Source organism: Melanotaenia boesemani, chromosome 1 (genome assembly GCF_017639745.1).
Source record: "Melanotaenia boesemani isolate fMelBoe1 chromosome 1, fMelBoe1.pri, whole genome shotgun sequence".
NCBI classification, from domain to species: domain Eukaryota; kingdom Metazoa; phylum Chordata; class Actinopteri; order Atheriniformes; family Melanotaeniidae; genus Melanotaenia; species Melanotaenia boesemani.
Window position 1 is genome coordinate 4,507,034 of NC_055682.1, and position 20,675 is coordinate 4,527,708.

The 20,675-nt window shown below is 39.0% G+C and overlaps 1 protein-coding gene across 4 annotated transcripts in view; it reads left to right on the forward strand.

Annotated features, from left to right (window-relative positions):
- The window catches only part of large2 (LARGE xylosyl- and glucuronyltransferase 2), a 111,964-nt gene that overhangs the window by 65,965 nt on the left and 25,324 nt on the right, over positions 1 to 20,675 (forward strand). The window contains exons 1-2 of one of the 4 annotated variants that reach the window (XM_041983576.1): positions 1,281 to 1,694; positions 19,673 to 19,884. In XM_041983576.1, the coding sequence (XP_041839510.1) occupies positions 19,785 to 19,884 (100 nt within the window). In that variant the 5' untranslated portion in view covers positions 1,281 to 1,694; positions 19,673 to 19,784. Of the gene's footprint in view, positions 1 to 1,280; positions 1,695 to 5,396; positions 5,409 to 19,672; positions 19,885 to 20,675 lie in introns of those variants that run through there. The other 3 variants (XM_041983591.1, XM_041983600.1, XM_041983583.1) reach the window with 3 other exon arrangements.

The following is a 20,675-nucleotide window of genomic DNA, read 5'->3' on the forward strand; positions in this document are numbered from 1 at the left end:
CCATATATGCACATCTTCCCATACTGTGACTCCAGAAGTATTTAAATAGACTAGACCAGGACCAGATTCCAGAGGTTTACTTATATCATTGTAGATGTGCAGTTTTCAAGCAGAGACCTAAAAACTAGGACCAAGGCTTGAAGTTTTAAAGAAAAAATTTACCTTCGTTCTCAATAGCTGATTGTCATCTTGGTGTATAAAGACCAATTATAATGTTGACAACTGGTTCATTCTTAAAGATAAATTATATGTAAGTATTCATACACTAATTTATTCATTTAAATGATTTAGAACGTTATTGAGTTATTTGAGTAATAATTAGTTTATATCATTTGTTTGGTTCCCTTACGGCTACTGCTGACCACACGCTGGCAGCAGTGTTAAATAATTTTCTTAATCTGAGGCCTTTTTTTGGCCCTTTAACTAAATGTAAAAAATAACTAACAAAATAATTTTTGTATATTTGCCGTTTATTACTGTGTGATATGTCAAAATTATTGTAGTGCATTATTTTATTATTTTATATCCACCAGGGAGCAGAAGACAAGTATCAGATTGTGTTCAACAGGGTTTTGAGCAACGCTTTTACCATAAAATGATGTAAAAGGTCTCAAAAACTGTATCAAGTATGATATATATGGCATTAAAAGGTTAAACAGTTATAAGAAGACAAAGTAGTTTCTGCCATTTATCCACAAGTGACTTCAGCTAAGTTCCTGCACCAGTGAATCCTGGAGGTTTGCTGTTCCTCCGTCTTCTACACTGAAAAAGACTTTAATGATAAACTGTTTCCTCGTTGTTGAGGAAGATCAGTACCTTGTGAAAACTGAAATAACAGCTCTGTTTCCCTCTGTGAGGACTGGAATGCATCATACTGATGAGATCAAAACAAATGAAGCAAAAAAGAAATTCAAGCTGAGGCTGGAAAAAGTGAACAAGGCTATAAAAATCTTACCCCCTTTCTTCAGGATAATTGGTCTGAAAGACTTCTGCATTCCTCAGCTCAGATAAAAAGGCTCACAAAGCTCCTCTGTTGTCTTCCTGACAGTATGCAAGGTGACACCACTTCTTTCTCCCAGTTTTCCCCTTTTTCCACCTTTCTCCTCCCATGCTTCTGACAGAGATGAGCTTGCTTTTTTATAAGCTCACCGAGGAGAAGAGGGAGCGTTGAGGGGGCTGAAATCTGAGCCATTCCTTCAGAGGTGGAGGCAGTTTGTGGTGTGTTTGTGTGTGAGGAGGAGGAAGAGGAGGAGGAGTGGGAGGAGAGCAGGCAGAGTAAAGGAAAGGAGGGCATGAAGCAGAGGTTAAAGAACTGGGACAAAAGTCTGCAGAAAGAAAGAGAAAAGAAGCAGAGTTTATGGGTCCGAAAGGGAAGGATTATGAGAAGGAGGCAATGAGGAGGAAGAGAGCTCGGCTCGCTCTGTTCAGCTGAACTTGGACTTTTTAGCACATACTTGTATCGCGTTGAGCGTAGGACAGGAAATCCAGGTAGGACGACGGGGCAAAGGTCCCCGGTGCTTATTATCGCCTCACTGTGTGAGTGGGAGGGGGGGTTTGTCTGCGTCATCATCCCTTTTCTACTGAAGAAACGACAGAGTTGGACATAAAGTAAGCTGAAAATGAATGTGGGAGTGAAGCATATCTAAGTGTGTGCATGCAGCAGTAGGAGGACTGCAGCTCTCACCAGCCATGCGGTGAGTAAAGCTTTTGTAGTGCAGAATAAATCCACCTCCGTTAGACTTCAGCTTCTCCTCTCGCCAGGTTCATGTCTGTTGATCCATCAGAGCTTCTTTCTCATCATTTGAAGCAGCTGACATTTATTTATCTGTTTGCCGTAGGCGTCTTTGCACCTCCCAGTAGGAAGTGGTGGTTTTCCTGATGTGTGTTATGATTTTACCTCCAGTTGCTTCTGTGAATGCACAGGGTTTGGAGTCAGCTTTCTGGGGTTGACAATTGACTTCATCCTGCATGAAGTAGATCAATAGAATATGGTTTTTAAATTCTTTGTGTAAAAGTACTCCACCTGTTCAACTGCTTGTTAACACAAATATCTAATCAGCCAATCACGTGGCAGCAATTAGTCACATAGACATGCTGAAGTTCAAACTGAGCATCAGAATGAGGAAGAAAAGAGATTTAAAGGGCTTTGAACATGGCATGGTTGTCGGTCTGAGTATTTACTGGGATTTTCACACACAACCATCTTTGGGGTTTAGAGAATGGTCTGAAGAAGAGAAAATATGCAGCGAGCAGCAGTTGTCTGGACCAGAATGTCTGATTGATGTCAGAGGTCAGAGCAGAATGGGCAGACTGGTTGGAGATGATTGAAAGACAACAGGAAGTAAGATAAGCACTGGTTCCAACCAAGATCTGCAGAACAACATCTCTGAACACACAACACGTCCAACCTTGAGGCAGATGGGCTCCAGCAGCAGAAGACACACCGGGTGCCTCCTGTCAGCTAAGAACAGGAAACTGAGGCTACAATTCACACACACTCACCAACACTGGACAATAGAAGATGGAGAAACGTTGCTGGTCTGATGAGTCTCCATTTCAGCTCCACGTTCAGATGCTCGGCTCAGAATCTGCTGGAAACATCATGGAAACATGGATCCATCCTGCCTTGGATCAACGCTTCAGGCTGCTGCTGGTGTAATGGTGGGGGGAGATTTTCTTGGCCCTCTTTGGACCCCTTAGTACCAGCGTGACATAGTTAAAGCCTATAATGTTTGCACAGAGAGAAAAACAAGAGAAAATGTCTTTTTTCTTCTCCTGTTTTTTTCTTTTGGACAATAATAGTAAGATTTACTCTTCTGGATGAGGGAACAGTTAAGAGCAATTGATTAGTAGATGTAAGACATCTTGTGGTCTTATACGGGCAGAGGAGTTCAACAATGTAATGGGGAGCTGCACCTTTTAGAGAATAAAAAACTCAACATGATATTTTGCTGGAAGCCAGTGCAGGACATGAGGACAGGAGCGGTGCTGTCTCTGTCCTTTGTTCCAGTTTGAGTCTAGCTGTAGCATTTTATACCAGTTGCAGACGAGACAGAGCAGCTTTTTAAAAGTTCCCACAAAAGTTGCGGTGGTTTTTAGTGTTCTTTTATCGTTTTTAATTTTTTTACAAAAGCAACTGAAAGCTGTTTTAAATAATTAAACATTTTAAATTCTGACATTCCACATTTTAATTGAAATAAGTGCAATTGAAGAATACTGCACCATCCAGAAGAGCAGTTTTACCTTATTGTTTAAACAGAACAAGAAGGGGGAAAAATTCCAAGTTCATTGAAGTTTGGAGCACAAAAACAAAACGTGTTCTTTTCAGAGTCTGTAACAGATAGCACAGTAATTATAGAACAAAATAATTGCAGGGTGGTCACTCTTAGAAAAGGGAATATTAACTGCTGTGCAAGTAGCAACCCAGTCTTCACAAATCTACAGAAGAAGGGGAAGAAAAAAATTAAGGGATCAAGATAAGGTGTTAATTTAATAAGGACCCTTATTCACAGAAAGGCACATTTTACAATAAAGTTTCACTTTTAATTAGATAAACTTTTCCCTTTCATTTTACTCTTTTCTCTGGTCTGTCCCATGGCTTTCTTGCCATGTTTATGCATCTCATTTAAACATTTTAATAATTCCCTATTCCAGTTCTTAATCAAGGACATAGCCATGGACACAGACAAGTTGTCTTTTCTGTTATATTTAACTAGTGTGACTTCAAACTATGCATCAAATCATTATTAAACCAAAGATGCTTTAAAGTTGCGGGGAGTGAATAAAATAGCAAGATGTGCAGAATTCACGAGGATGGGCCGAATTTGTGTTAATAGTTGCGACTGCAACATCGGGAATTCCTGGAGGGACTGAGATACAAACTCAAGTGACTGGCTGTTTGTTTTCTGACAAAAGGAGAACCAAAAATAACCTCTATTTTGTCCGTATTTAAGCTTTAGACTTTTATAGTCACTGAAAATTTGCTCTACCAAATGGTTGAGCAGGACATTACAGGGTTAAACCCCAGAGGGCTGCTGACCATGTCCATCCCTTTATGACCACAGTGGAGCATCTTCTCATGCTACTTCCAGCAGGATAATGCACCATGTCACAAAGCTCTGATCATCTCCACCTGCTTTCTAGAACATGACGATGAGTTCACTGGACTCCAACGGCCTCCACAGCCACCAGATCTCAGTCCAGTAGAGCATCTTTGGGATGTGGTGGAACCGGAGATTCTCATCATGGATGCAGCCGACAAACCTGCAGCAGCTGTGTGATGCTGTCATGTTGATATGGAGAAAACCTCTGAGGAAGGTTTCTACCACCTTGTTGGCTCTATCACACCATTAATGAAGGCAGTTCTGGAGGTATAAGGGGGCCGGACCTGGTACTTGAAGGTGGACCTGATGCACCTTTCACTGAATGTTTCTGAGCTGAGGTGGAACTGCTTCTTCACCAGTCAAACGTGCATGTTTTTTCAACTAGACAATCATTCGCTAATCGCATTAGTTGTGGTTCGATCCTCAGCCTTACCACCTGCTGAACTAAACCTCAAGCTGGTCCGTGCTGCTGCTGCGTGTGTGTGTGTGTATGTGTGTTTTCTCCATCAAGGTCATGATTTAGTAAGAAAAAACTTTGCTAATATTTCCTATTAGTAGAGTTTCCTCAGATGAAGATCTTGTTTTTGTTGAGTTGATAACAGCTACGATGTCATGGTGCTGTAATTAAACCCTCAATCATTCAACAATGTTAAACATGTAGAAAAGTGATCTTTTCAGCTGCTTCCATCCCCCTTTGCACACATGGCTTGCTAATATGAACTGTTATGGTGATACAACATCTGCGAAGAATTTGTATGAACTTCAGAAGCGATCAGAAACCACATTTTATTTACAGTCTGGATAATTATTTTACAATCCTCTGATCCTCTGAGTGAATTTAAATAATGAAACCTGGCAAACAGAAAGAAATGATCACTGCTGACAAATAATAATTATTCCCTACTTGCTGAGAAACGATGCCTGAAGCCTGACGTGTGTTTTCTATGTCCTTCAATGAGTTAACAGGTTTATTTAAAAGTAGGACATGTGTTGTTGTAAATGAAGAAATGAGTCCTGGCTCATCTGATACAGTGAGAGGACAGTGCTCCCTGATGGTGAGGCTGCAGGGAAATGAAATGAAAAGGTCAGCCACAAAGCCCCAAATCTCACCTCCGCTTACTCTGATGCATCACAGAGAAATTCAGGCGGCCAGCCAATGCGCTGACGGTGCAGCAGATTAAGCCGAACGTGGCCACGTGACCTAAAGGCATCAAATGAAAATCAGAACTGGGAAATAAAGCTTCCAGTGGAATAACTGCAGGACTCTCTGTCAGAACAAAACAAGCGAGGACAGGAAATGTGACGGTGAGAGGGAGTGATGAGAGTTATATTTGGAGTGGATGTTCTGCACCATAGCTGGATTGACTCAACATGACTAACATTTTACAGCCATGCCTGCAGCTTTGAGCTAACTTCACAATGAAAATGCTACAATGGAAACGTCACTTTGATTTATGTGCATGTTTCATTACATGCACGCTTGATGTTCTTTACAGTAAAAAGGTGTAGGCATGGGAAAATGTAATGTTGGTTAACATTGACAGCATGGAAAGTAGAAGAATCAGTCAAACAGGATCACAATAAATAAAGCAAACCGTCATGCAGTAGTTAAATCCAAATATATCAACAAAATCAAAAGGCCCTTATATCACACACACACAATAATCAAACCTCCTGAGCCATGGTCAGTCTAATCATTTGTTGGAAGGTGCAGCTGACGCTGATGGGAATGTTACTGCTTTCCTAAAGAAAGAGAAAATGAAAGTGGTGATGAAGGCCCTCACACCATGGCAGTGCCCTTGCCTGTGTTGTAACAGTGGGTTATCATGACTAACCATGTTTGAACTTTGTTTTCTGAAGAAGCTCAGAGTTACAAGTCCTATCACCAGAGTCCAGAACTGAAAGAAACTTTCAGCTTTTCAGAGCAAATGCTGATAAAATCCTGTCTCTGAAAAGTCTTCATCCTCATTAGGAAACATGGTAACATGCTTCAGCTTGTCACGAGGCCTGAACTTATCCTGATATCCATCAGAATCAGATTATGAGATGATCAAATTTTAGGACCACAGCTCTGTTTTGACATGTTAAAAAAGGTCTATTGTTTACAGCCTCCAAAAAAAGGAAAAATACTAATACATCGTCTCCCTGCTGGCCACAAAGCCAGCTTTGTTAAAATGATCAGAAGCTGTGAAGAAGAGTTTGATAAATGTGCACAGTTTGATGTTTGTATTTCATTTAAAGCTGTTTTTGTGTGATTTCAGATTATTTCTATGAAAGCAGAATAAACTTTAGGGTCATGATGCAGAGCAGTGCGTGTGTGATGGATGACAGACAAACACACAGATGCTCTCTCAGAGGATCATCAGTTGATTTTGACATTAAGTAGACATGTGAGAGGAGGAACAAATGCTCTCCAGTATGGGTCGGGGAGGTCAACACAGAGTGTGAGTGGAGCTGATTACTGGTCTCCTCGCTTATCTGTCTTCACTAATGGAGGAAGCGCCTACTGATTATTCTCTTAATCAGGGCCATTCCCTCTGTGATTAGCTCAGTGCTAAAAGAAATAACATCCCTCGGATGGGAAGAGGACAGGCTGCTGGACCAGAGCTCTGATTCAGGTCTTATTGCAGCATCCTCCAGTTTGTGACCCACAGGAGAGTAAAGGCGGATTTATACTCATGCAACATCTGCGTCGCGTAGTTCTGCAGAGGCTCGATGTGCACCTCTTCCAGACCTGACCTGCACCCCTGCTACACAGACGGTTACGCGGGAGTACTCCCTTGTGATTGGTCAGTTTGGGATCACGTGTTGCCGACATCTGGACCGTTTTTAAAAACAGTAATCGGTGGATCAAGTTGATGAGCGGCTGATCTAATTATTTTTTCATTTTCTTCCTTACTGAACCATACTGGACGCCATTCTTGTTTTAAAACAGAAAATACCTACTGAACTTAAGTGAACCATCAAAGGAACCTGTTAAGTTTACTGGCCGATACCATCCCTGCTGCCACCTTCAGATTAGGAAGGAGTGCTAGAGCTAACTCATCAGCGTCAGCTACACCGTAACAAACTGCACGCAGGTGCCACGCGAGTACGAATCCGCCTTAGATATCTAACCTCAAACGACCCACTATGAGGATAGTTATGTTTATCTGCTGAACCTGAACCGTGAAGATGCTGTTATGTTCTCACTTCTTTAAAGTCAGTAAACTCAGAGTCTTCAGGTGTTTTTAAAAGAAGATTTTGATTAGGTGTGTTACAATACATCTTAACTTTATCAAAGCAAGAACTGCAAGTTACAAGGAGACTACATGGCTGTAGGTTGACAAATGAGAAATGCATGAGATCAATCCAAGAATGGATATTAATCTTTCCATATCTGAATCCAAACTCATCCACAATGTGTTAAAACCAGAGGCAGCATCACAATTATTTACTTACCAGCCACTGTTTCAGATCCACCTTCTAGTACTGGGTTGGACCTGGTGGTTCCTTCAGAAGGTGGTTCCTTCAGAACTGCCTCCATTCTGGGTGTGATAGATCCAACAAGGTGGTGGAAACCTTCCTCAGAGGTTTTCTCCATGTTGACATGACAGCATCACACAGTTGCTGCAGGTTTGTCGGCTGCATCCATGATGAGAATCTCCTGTTCCACCACATCCCAAAGCTGCTCTACTGGACTGAGATCTGGTGGCTGTGGAGGCCGTTGGAGTCCAGTGAACTCATCGTCATGTTCTAGAAAGCAGCTGGAGATGATCTGAGCTTTGTGACATGGTGCATTATCCTGCTGGAAGTAGCATCAGAAGATGCTCCACTGTGGTCATAAAGGGATGGACATGGTCAGCAACAGGGCTGCAACGATTAGTCGACATTGTCGACAATAGTCAAGAATAAAAATAGTCGACAACAAATTTAACCATCGACTATTGTAGGCAAAAAAATAAATAAAATAAAAACCTATCTCTGCTGAGAGTTGCACATGCGCAATAATGTCTGCCAGGGGAAAAATATGGCGGCCGATCACGGAACAAAACAGCAGTAGAGGACGTCAAAAGTCTGGTATAGCTTCATGTAAACTTACAAAATAAATTAAATACATGTGAGATTTGTAAAATGCTCGAACATTTAAAGAGGAGGAGTGTCGAACTTGCATAACAGCCTCATGCAAGATTTAAAAGCTGAGAGTGATAAGAGCCATTTAATGATTATGAGATACATAATCTGATTGGTTGACTAGTCGTTTTAATAGTCGGTGACTAATTGACAATCAGAATAGTCATTAGTTGCAGCCCTAGTCAGCAACAATACTCAGGTAGGCTGTGGTGGTTAGACCAGGCCACATTGGAACTAAGGGGCCGAAAGTGGGCCAAGAAAAGATTCCCCACACGATTAGGATGGATCCATGTTTTCATGATGTTTCCATCAGATTCTGAGCCTACCATCTGAATGTGGAGCTGAAATGGAGACTCATCAGACCAGCAATGTTTCTCCATCTTCTATTGTCCAGTGTTGGTGAGTGTGTGTGAATTGTAGCCTCAGTTTCCTGTTCTTAGCTGACAGGAGGCACCCGGTCCTCAAGATGGTATAATACCTATAATAAAATGAGCCAAACAAAACATTAGGCCTGATCTACCAAAACTACAAAAGGATTTAAGAAACTCATATTATCCGAATAATCTGTTCTCATGTCACAAAGAAGAGTTTTCATTTCCAGACTCTCTTTTCAGAGTTTCTGTTGCTTCTTAACGGGAACTGAAAGTAAGAATTACTGTCACTGACTCGGATCTTCTCTGGACTTTTTCCCGTCTCCGTGTGGTGAACAGTTGCCTCAGGACCAGTGGAGGAAAGCACTGGAATGTTTAGAAATGTTTTCTCTCTGCGGTCATGTTTTTTTTTTATTTACCGCTGTCAGACCAAGTTGCTGGTTGTGCCTTGGCCACGGTGCCGCCCCCGCAGCCAAGCCGTCCCTCCGGTGCTGTTCTCAGCTTACATGACAGAATGGTCTGCAGACCTCGTCTTATCGCAGGCCAAGGGTTTTAATTTTACAGCTAAAATTTCTGCACAGAAGCGTTTTGTGCAGCTCCTGCACGATCAACAAAAGCTGCGTATTAAAGGCCTCTTTAATGGCGATGTCCCTCACTTTTATACCCTCCCAGGGTTTATGGATGCTGGAGTTCAAGCTCTTGTCTTTCCTCTGCTGCTCTTTTGTTTTCTTATCTGTTGTTTAATCTCCTCTCTTCTCTTCTTCATCTCTTTTGTTTTACCATTTGATCTTTCCTTCGTTTATCTGTTTATCAGTATTCCCTCTTCTCCTTTTTTTATTTCCTTCCTTTTCCTCTCCAGTCATTCTCTTGTCTCTTTATCTCTTCCTCATTCCCTGCTTCCCATTTCTCCTCCTTCCTTCTTGCCTCAGCACCTTTCATTGCTCCTAACAACATAAAGCGCATACATCAGTCTCACTAATTAACTCGTAAATCATACTCGGGAAGTTTAAATGTCTGGTGAAGTGTTAGAGTGATTTTTGCATGCAGTCTGCGCCAGACACAAGATAATTGTAGAGTTTTTAAATAAAGCCTTGCTCTGAGGCATGCAGAGCTGCACCACAAATAACACTTTGTTCTTTGTGTTTTTGTGCTCCATGTTGAGACATTTAAGTTTTTGGGAAGTATTAAAAAAAAATAATTAGCTGTTATGTATTCATGTTTTCTGTCTGAATATTTAAATCTATACTAGATAATACTGAAGCAAATATGAATGAATATTTGCACAGTTGTAGTTTAATGAAACATCTCCTGTGTTCAGCCTTTATGCCTCTCTGTGATGCTGCAAAGCGGAAAAAATTATGTCTTGCTTCTAAACACAATGTGATTCTTCCAAATGTTCCACAGTCAAATAAACAAATGCAACACTGCTGTGTGAGGGAATTACACATTTACATATTTAATGAAAATCGCTGCAGGTTGTTGAGTTTGGCGCAACATATCTTAAGCAGTGATCTTACATGTGAGCCACAATTACCAAAAAACAGAGAGGCACTCTGCAGAAGAAACTTCTCTGAAGTTTGGTTGCAGGGTTTTAAAATACTATCGAATCAAATAGAAACTTCTCTACACTTTCAAAGATTTTAATCTCAACCTGTGGAAGAGAGGGAGGAGAAGAGTTGATCGCTACACATCCCAGAATAATTTGCTATGACAAAAGATTAAATTCATAGTTTAAGCTCTTAAGCCCGACGGACCCACCGGTGGGTCCAACAGGTGTAAACACAAGTTCATGTGTGTAAAACAGTTACTTTAGTGATGTAAGGATATTTTATTTATAATGTGTCTTAAAGAAGAATACCTAATGCCACTAAATCAACTCTCCAAGTGCATTTGGTCAACAAAGTATTTGTTTAGTAACAATTTTAAAATACGTATGCCACAAACAACAGCTCCACCATAACCAGTAACACCCGAAACAAAATGCAACACAACGCGTGGTCCGTTCACTCCACCCAAACATATTGGATATCAAATGAAACTAGAAAAGCTACACTTTCATATGAAACCAAGCATAAAAAGATATTCACCAAGCACCCCACGTCAGTCTCAAAACAAACACAAAGCTAACCTTCGCATATCACAGCAGCCTTATCAGACAGCATGTTTATCACCAAATACACCAAATCCCAAACATATTCTCACAAACAGCAATATTTTTTATTTCCTTACCTTTTTGTGGTCATTTTCATTCTATCCACATTGTTCTTCAACCAAAACTCACAGCATAGTAATCCATTATGGTGAAACTGCATCATGCGTTAACATGTCAAATGCTCCCATTCACAGCCATTTTGTTGTCTTGTTGTGGGTCTTGGCAGTGTAAATAAAGTTTGGTCGAATTCTACATCTTATAAGCTTTTCGACGATATCTTACACTTGAACGACACTTTATCTGTCAGGTATAAATGCTTACGCATAAACAAAGGAGCATCATTGCCATTTTGCTGCAGTTACGCACGTGGGCGCACCGGAAAGAGCGAATATCGAACAGCATTCATTTCTTTGCTTCATTTAGACTTTTTATCCATTTAGAACGAAGGATAAAAGCCATAAACATGTCCAAGAAATTACAAAAAACCAAATACACCGTGTTAGAAGCTCTGGAGGAAATACAGACACAGCACAATTTGGCACAGTTTGCGTATCCAAGTGGCCAAATAGAGAGTCTGCCTGGTCCTATCCACACTAAAACCTGCATAAAAACTATGAGCTTTGTTCTATTCTCATGAAACTTTGTACAGTTGTAGTCAAGGAGTTGCTGAATGCATGCAGCATTCAACCTATGGTTTATGACAATTTGCACAGGCATATTAACATTCACAATGTTTCTGATGTTGGATTTATATTCCACAGGGTCTTACCTATCCATTGAGACCAAGGTTATGTATATTGACCTGAAAATTACAGCGTTATTGTTGATTTAATTTGGGTAGGTCTGTTCAGGCAAACCACACCTCCAAAAACCCTCGGGCCTAAAGGGTTAAAGCTTCACAACTAAACTTTGTCAGATTTTCACATTTCAGTGCTCCCTAACAACGCTTATTCAGCATCTGCCTTGCATCCTGTCTCTTCTCTGAGATCTCTCCAGCCAGTAAAAGTCAGTCTGATGTTGACTTTTTTATCTGTTGCTCTGTCTCTTTTTGCTTTCTTTTCCTCTCCTTCTCTGAAAATGGACTCTTGCAAATCTTTGCTGAACCAGCTATGGTGCAAGTTTAAAATGGCTGGTGTGTTGATATTGAGGTGCTGGTGTGTGACATAAAACTCAGCTGTAACGTGATGCTCCAGGCTGGAAAAACTGTTGCTACGGGCTGTTCCTCAGATTTTGGATGCTGAAGGACAATGATGGCTCCAGGAATTTACATAATGAACATCGGTGTAGCATTGTTCCCAGTCAGAAGTGCAGAGTTTTAACCCTTTAATGTCGCACATATCATATTTGAAACATACAGTTTCTAAAACCTATTGCATCACCTCATGGTAAAAACATTGCTCGAAAAACTGTTGTATTATTCTGATACTTGTCTTCTGCCCCCTGGTGGATTTATTTTGCATTACAGTAATTATGACATACACTATCACACAGTAAAAAAATACATTTATACAAATTATTTTTGTTTATTCCTTTTTTAAACATTTTGTTAAAGGGCCAAATAAAGATTTCTGATAAAAAAAAAAAATGTTAATTTTTTTGCCCATTATTTCTTGAATCAGGCTTTAAAGGGTTAAAGCTGGAAACTTCTGCAGTATTTCTTTAAAGAAGCTCCTGGACTCTACATCTCTGGTACTTTGATGAAAGAATGCCACAGAAATGTCATTAAAACCTCAGGAAGTTGTGCCAAAACCTACAAACTAAGTAGATTTCCTCACAGAAACAGAAAACCCTCTGTAGCTTTGTCTTCACATAACAACATCCTCCGCCTTCAGATGTGAAGAAGGCTAAAGAACAAAGAGCCACTCGGCTGCGCCCCATCACATTCCCAGAAGTAAGAATGATCAAATGTTATTCAGAGAAGGAAAATCTTCATTTTGGGTTATTTCTTCAAAATATACCAACCAGCAGCAACGCAAACATAAAACCCGGAACACAGATGTTTGGGCTGTGATGGTGTAACAATGCCCTGACGGGAGCCCTGGAGGAAATTAAATGATCACCTTCAGAGAAAGCCCCAAATACGTTTGTGTTTTAACATGAAGCTGATTCAGCTTATGAGCAGAGAAAACGGCCACGACGGCAGAACTCCCTGATAGAAACTTATGGATCAGGTCCTCACTCAGGACACAAGTCTGTGGATCGTTATTAAGATCCACTCTCACATTCATCATGCTGCAGACAGGAGCTGCTTGTCCTGGTGTTAGTTACAGACATGCTGTCAGTGATGCTGGTAAATCAGCAGCTCTTTACTTTTTAATTGCCAACGTAACTTTTTGTTTTGTTGGAGATGTTTGGGTCAAACTCTGAAAGCTGCAGATGGTTTTTGTCTCTTCATTATCTTGTGCCTTTCCTTCAGACTTGGTAAATATTTCTCCAACTCTTCCTGAAAACAATACACACATTATCACCAGACATCTCAGTGACACAAAGCCTGTCAGCATTCACACTGTAGGTGTTTTGTTTTCTGTCACTTTTTATTGCATTTAAGCTAATACTCAAATTCTTTAGACTTTGACAGCCCTTTTTCTTCCTCATGAAAATACAAATTGACAATTGTATTTATTTAAAGATTAACTACAAATGAAAAATATAGGAATAAATACACAAATATTGATTAAAGTGATGCAAATATGTGACAGCAGGTGATTAATACTAATACTAATACTAATACTAGTACTAATACTAATACTACTACTACTACTAATAATAATAATAATAATAATAAGAATAATAAGAATAATAATAATGTTACAAAATTAAAGCGTAACTACAGGGTGACTACGTCCCTAAATAAGCAAAATAAAAAATTACAATAAATTAATGTAAGTACAATTAAGAAAAAAACACTTTATACTTAAATATCAGGAAAAAGCTCTCAGATAAAAATATGTTTTAAAGAGCTTCTTGAAGGAAAGCACTGAGTCAGCTGACCTGATTTCCAGGTTGTTTGGAGCCTTGGGGTCCAGAATGAAAAAGCACTGACCCCTTTTGTTTTCTGCTCAGTGACTGGAGCAGATAAAAAGACCTCTGCTTGAGGATGACCAGGTTGAAACAGGAGTATATTTGTCAAAAACTCAGCAATATAGCATGGAGAGACCACAGAGGGCTTTAAAGTAATCAACAAAATCTTAGAATCAATACTACGTCATACAGTGCTAAAACGAGTTTTATTTGATCCTTTCTCCCAGTTCTGGTTAAATGAAAAGGCTGTTAGAGAACTCTAGATGTGATTACATGAAAGCATTGAAAATTGGCTCATTGTCTTTAAAAGTTAAAAATGATCTAATCCAAGGTTTCTGACTACAAGCCCTCGTCCTGCATGTTTAAAAGCTCATCTATGCTTCCTCATGTACGTAAATAGTGACGTTCGTTACGTTCGTTGTACATACATACACACATATGTACGAACAACAGCTCAAAAAAAAAGAAAGAAGAAGAAATAGAAAACACCATTTATATTTACATAACCATCCTGTAGCTCTTTTAGACTAGTCACTAGACATACTCCAATATTACCTATCTATGCTCTTTCATTATTATGTTTGTTGTGTAAACAAAAAGAGTTTAAGTTTCTTTTGAAAACATTTTCTGTTATTTTCCAGTAACAGGAATCCTGGCAGTCCATTCCATGCAACCATGGCCCGATAAAACACGGCTCGCTGAAACTGATTTGTTCTACTTAAAGGCAGAGCACACCTCGTTCCACTGGTTTGTCTCGTGCAATAACTGTGTTGATCAGCAAAAATGACAATTTCCTGTAAATAACTTCAGGACTTTTTGTTAATATAATATTACGAATAAATGATAATAAAAAATACTTTAATCTGCATTTCACAGTTAACCATGCCAAATTACTGTGCATTGTGGTTGTATTAGTTCTGTATAGACAACCCAAAACAATTTGTGCTGCTTTATTCTGTGCAACTTGCAATTTATATAAATTATTTTCATTAGTACCTGACCAAACAACTGATGCATAATTTAAATAAGATAACACCAGTGATTGAACTAATTGTTTGGTAAGCAGCTGAGGAATGAATTTCTTTCAATATCTGATTATTCCCATACTCCAACCCATTTTTTTGCAATATATTATTTATCTGGCTGTTCCGAGACATATTACTATCCACAATTACACCCAATAAATTTGCTTCTTCTACTTGTTGGATCACATTCTCTCCTATGGTTAAGTGCAATGTTGGTGACTCTTTAAGAAAATATTTTGACCCAACCACCATACATTTTGTTTTTCCTACATTAATAACTAATTTATTCTCAGTCATTCATTGTGTAACTAAATTCAACTCCTTGTTTAACATAGTATTGAGCTGACATACATTTTTTTGCTGATAACCATAATGTTGCGTCATCTGCATATATTGCCATGGTTGCATGTTTCAGTACAAGTGGAAAATCATTTGTAAAAACAGAAAATAAAAGTGGACCTAAACAACTACCCTGGGGCACCCCACAACAGATTTTTCCACCTCAGAATAGCTACCATTAAAACAGACTGTGTACTCACGATTACTAAGTTAGCTTTCAATCCATTTAACAGCAGATGGTTCAAATCCATAATAATCTAACTTATTTAATAAGATAATATGATCTAAAACACCAAAGGCTACACTTAAGTCCAATAATTCTGATCCTACCAGATTCTTCTCACCAGTCTCCTGTAGCCAATGATCAGTAATCTGAGTGAGTGCTGTAGTTGTGGAATGACCCATCTTATAAGCATGTTGATATATTGTGTTTATCCATTCAACTCAAAATACTCTTGTATTTGATCATATACAATTTTTTCCATAATTTTACTCACTGCTGGTAACAAACTTATTGGTCTCTTATTGCCACCTGAAAACTGCTCATTATTTTTAATCAAAGGTATGACTTTTGCTGTTTTCCATAGCGAAGGGAAACCCCTGCTGTTAAACTTAAATTAATAATATGAGAAATGGGGAAAGCAACATGATTTTTAAAAGTTTAACCTCAACATTGTCTATTCCACAGGGTTTATCCTTACTTGCTTGCAGTATTTTTTCACACTGCCCACACTGCTTTGTCATTATCTTATTGGTTATCGATTCATATGAAATATTTTTATTGTCTGATTTTTAGTATTTTATTTTTAAAATATTTGCCTAAATAATTAGCTATTTCTTTTGGTTTAGTAAGGTAAATTCAGCCTCCAATGATGTTATACTTCTTTTAGCTTTTCTTCCCATAACTTCATTCAATGTACTCCATACCTTTGTACTATCCATTCCAGCATCTTTAATTTTATTCTGATAGTACATTTGTTTTTTACATTTATTCATTTTAGTCACATAGTTTCTTAATTTACGATAGTTATTCCACTGAGCCACATCATTATGTTTAATTGCTTCCACCTTAGCTTGATTCCTTTGCCTCATGTAATGTTTAAGCTCTTGATCCAGCCATGGAGCAGAGACATTTCTAACAGTTTGTTTTCTTATAGGAGCATATTTATCTATAACCTTACTTATCAATTTATTGAAAATAGCCACAGCTCGGATTCTGTTGCTGCGGAACCTCTGACCGATCAACACTACTTATTTCTTCTATAAAATCATCCTCTTTAAACCTTTTAAATATTCTTTTACAAATAAATTTCTGACCCAATTTAGGTACTTTTGTTATTCTTTTAACTGCTATTAAATTATGATCACTACAGCCAACTGGAATAGAAACTGCCTCTGAACATAAGTCTGTTACATAAAAATTAAATCAATAAGAGTTGCTGAATGTGTGCCATCTGCTTTTGAGTTTGCCCTTGTATACTCCTTAACTTTTTGTGACAAATTACAAGTACTGGCTAAAGAAATTAACTTGCTCTTTAATGTGGACTAGATATTAAAATCTCCTAAAAATAAATCTCATTTCCTATGTCACATGCTTTATCCAACATTTCACATAGCTGGTCCAAGTACATTACAGTAGCATTTGGTGGTCTGTAACAGCATCCAACAAGGAAAGGCCTTACATAAGTATCTGTAGCCATATTACTTCCACTCCTACTATGGCAAGATCTTTTCTAACTTTAACTGGAATATTGTTTTGAACATAACAAGCTACTCCCCCTCCATGCAAGTTTCGATCCTGCCTATAAAAATTATAGCCATCTATATTCAATACAGGACTATTTATAGTTGAATCTAAATGAGTTTCTGACATGGCTAACATCTGTAAATGATACTTCTGTAATAATTCTGAAATGTCATTTATTTTATTCCTTAAACTGCAAATATTCAAATGAGCTATTTTAAACCCCCCTTTATCTGCCCAAAAATATTTTTCACCATCTACCACTTGGTGAGCCATCATAATAATTTTACCCTTCATAATATCTTGAGCTGTCATCAATACACATGTAAGATACACACCATCACACATCACATACACGTCCACAACCAAAAATATATTCATCATTGTAATGAAATAAAACACAAAATACATCAATGGAGCTATGTCTGCTCATGACTAAGAATTAATTTCCTAAATTAAATGTTTGCAATGTGGTCCTAAATCCAAAAACAAAAATTTACTGAGACAGGCTTTTATCTTGCCTGCAATAAAATTGATTGATTGACATAAAGTTAGAATAAATACGCAGCTCCAACTGTTGATTACAGACTGAGGACAGGTTTCTTTACCATAGCAGCTTCACATTGGGAGATGACTACAACCCTCAATCCACTGCAAGAAACTATGAGCCTGTGAATCTAATCTTTATGGCTTTTCATACTTTAATGCTGCTGTTAGAATTTACAGCTCCAATCCAGCAATGATCTTCAGTATTTGTCAAAGTTCTGTCCCGTCTCTGAAAGCCGGCTCTGCATTCATCCAAGAATCCAGCAGAAAGCAAATGAAACTTGTTAACTCAGCTTTAAGATTCCTTTCTTTCAGCTGTAAACTCACGCTTGGCTTGTTTGCTGTCGGTGGCCGTCTCTGGCCTGGTTTCCGTCAGGCTTCTGTCTAATTAAAGAGGGATTACTGAATCAAATTGTAAAACAAATGCGGACCCTCCCACTCCGATCAGGCCAGTGCTGACTAAGACGAAGTGACAGGGGGAGGATTTAACTGTGGCTTGTTCAGGATTTTCTGCTGTTTAGACTTTCTGTGTTTACATGTGACAAAAGCAATTCCTGTTGAGGCTGTCTTTCAGCTCCCTTCAGGTTCCACCGACTGAAATATTCTAAATAAATCATCAGAGCCCCTCGTTTCCGTGACTTAGCTCAGATCATTTGTAGTTCAGTTCACTAGTCTAGAGATTCTTCTGAATGGTGGAAAACAAAATCAAGATCCAGTGAGGTAGCTGTGTGAGAACAAACTTGGTTATTTCAGTTGAACCTGCTTACACAGAGCTCAGAATTCCCAGTGCAACCAGTAAGTGATGCAGGTGGAGGAAGTTTGACAGTGTGGGAATGTTATCTTGATCCATTTTAATCATCTCAGACTGGAGCAATGAGAGTGAACAGTCAATGCATTTACATGACTTTTGTCATGATCATGTTTGAAAGGTTTTGTAATAACAGTATTATGATTTTGATTGATTAAAGAAATGTATACACCCAGAGACCACTTTATCAGGTTCACCTCGCTAGTACCAGGTTGCTAGTACTAGTGCTTATCTGACTTCCTGTTACCTTTCTATCATGTCCATCCAGTCTGTCCAGTCTCCTCTGACATCAACCAGACCTTCTGGTTCAGACAACTGCTGCTCACTGGATATTTTCTCTTCTTCTCTTCTGGAAACCCTAGAGATGGTTGTGTGTGAAAATCCTAGTAAATGCTCAGACCAACAACCATGCCACATTCAAAGTCACTTAAATCCCCTTCTTCCTCATTCTGATGTTGTTTGAACTTCAGCATGTCTACATAACTAATTTCTGCCATGTGTTTGGCTGATTAGATATTTGTGTTAACAAGCAGTTAACAGGTGGAGTACTTTTACACAAAGAATTTTTTTCCCCTTTGTGTGAGGTCACAAAGAGAAAGATCTCAGACTCACCCGTTTGAGCACACAAGACCTTTTTGGGCCTCACACACAGACTATGAGGACACATATGACTGTTAGAAAACCTTTAGAAAGTGAATTTTGCATAATATGGGACCTTTAACAAGCAGTTGAACATGTGGAACTGATAAAAAAAATAGATAAAGATAAAATGATTTACAATATGGAGCAAAATCTTTTTGCAAAATTTGGAGTCCACGAAACCAGAACTTGAGGCTGTTTTAGAGAAAATGAAGCCCTGGCCCAGTGTTTGGTTCCTTGTTTTATGTAAAGCACTTTGAATTGTCCTGTACATGAAATGTGACTTACAAATAAACTTGCCTTGCCTTTAAGATGGTCAGGAAATGCATGTTGGCCACGTGAATTTAGTTAGATTGAAATCAAATTTGAATTTCTCTGTTTTTTCCTCTATGGTTCCTGATATCTACAGTTCCCTCTCTCCAGTCCACCAGAAATTTTATAGAATATAAGTTAAGTTTTGTTTTTATTTACAGTCACCAGCCCAAATCATTCTTACTCACTAATATTGAATCATTTTATAGCAACTGGATGTGTTTACAGTGAGCTTGTGTTGACAGTGAAACACGGATCATCAGAAAAAGTATTTACTCCACCATTACAGTTTGAATCATTGTGTTGGTGACTGAGCGAGCTCTTGGGTCTGTCTTGGCTGGATCAAATCTTCTGTGCTGTGGATTTAGGCAGACTTACACCAGATACTTTCAGATTGAAGACATAATGAGCTCTTTTTGGAAACTGTTTGAGATTTTCCATATTTTCCAAATGCAGATGATATTTTTTAAGTCTAATGATTTTCACTCTGTCTCCTCAGATAAAAGGATGCTGCAGGGTCCTGAAGAGGGACTAAGCCCCACCTGAACCGCCCCTCCCCCTCCCTCATTCTCTTCCCCGACCCTCAGACGCCGCAGTGCCGCAGACCCACCATGAACCTGCTGTGCCGTGGCCGCCTGAAGCTGCTGGTGGCGTCTCTCACTGCCGTTGTCCTGCTCACCTGGCTCTACTTGCTGGCTGGAAACCTGGAGAGTGAGTACGAGCAGAAGACTGGGGACTTTTCATGATTATGGGTTTTAAAAGTCAAACCTGGATCATAATAAAAGGTTTGAGCTGTGGTTTGGTTTTGACAGAGTCACAGGAATCCAAGCGGGGAGAAACAGAAAACATCAGTTATCAGATTATTTTTGCCAGTCAGCTGTTTCCCCAACCATCTGACCATCAAGCTCAATTTTTAAACACATGGAAAATATTTTCTTTTCAATTTGGTTATTTTTTTGGACAGCCAGGAAAGCCATTGAGGCTCCGCCAGCGAGTCGCAGTCAGCACTTTTGTTTGGATCACAGCATCAGTACACTGCAAACACTGTGATTTTGTTGGCTGGAAAAGTTCAGACAGCACAGATTTGTAATGCAGGACGTCACATGCACAGCAGCTTTAGTGCATGTTGAATTTGGAGTTACCAAATCTCCAACCAAGCAGCTTTATCAGTTCATATCAGTTCTTTTTTCTTACCCATTCTATAATAGACATTAAATTCAACCAACATACTCGGTATTATCTGTTACTTTTTCTGTTTTTTTTAATCTCTGAAACCCAAAAGTTGCATTACTTTGTCCAATATTCCTGTTAGAAATCCCATGCTCAGTGTTGTCCAAACGGATTTGTGAGTAATTCCTGGATGGTTTTAAGATTTCAGGACAGCAGCTGATCAGGTTCATATAGTTTTTTCTGTGTGCTGGATGTTGGTAATCTGCTGAGCTTTCACTCAGCTTCATATCAGATGTGTCTGTAACATTTTTACAAGGAGCTCCTAAACATAG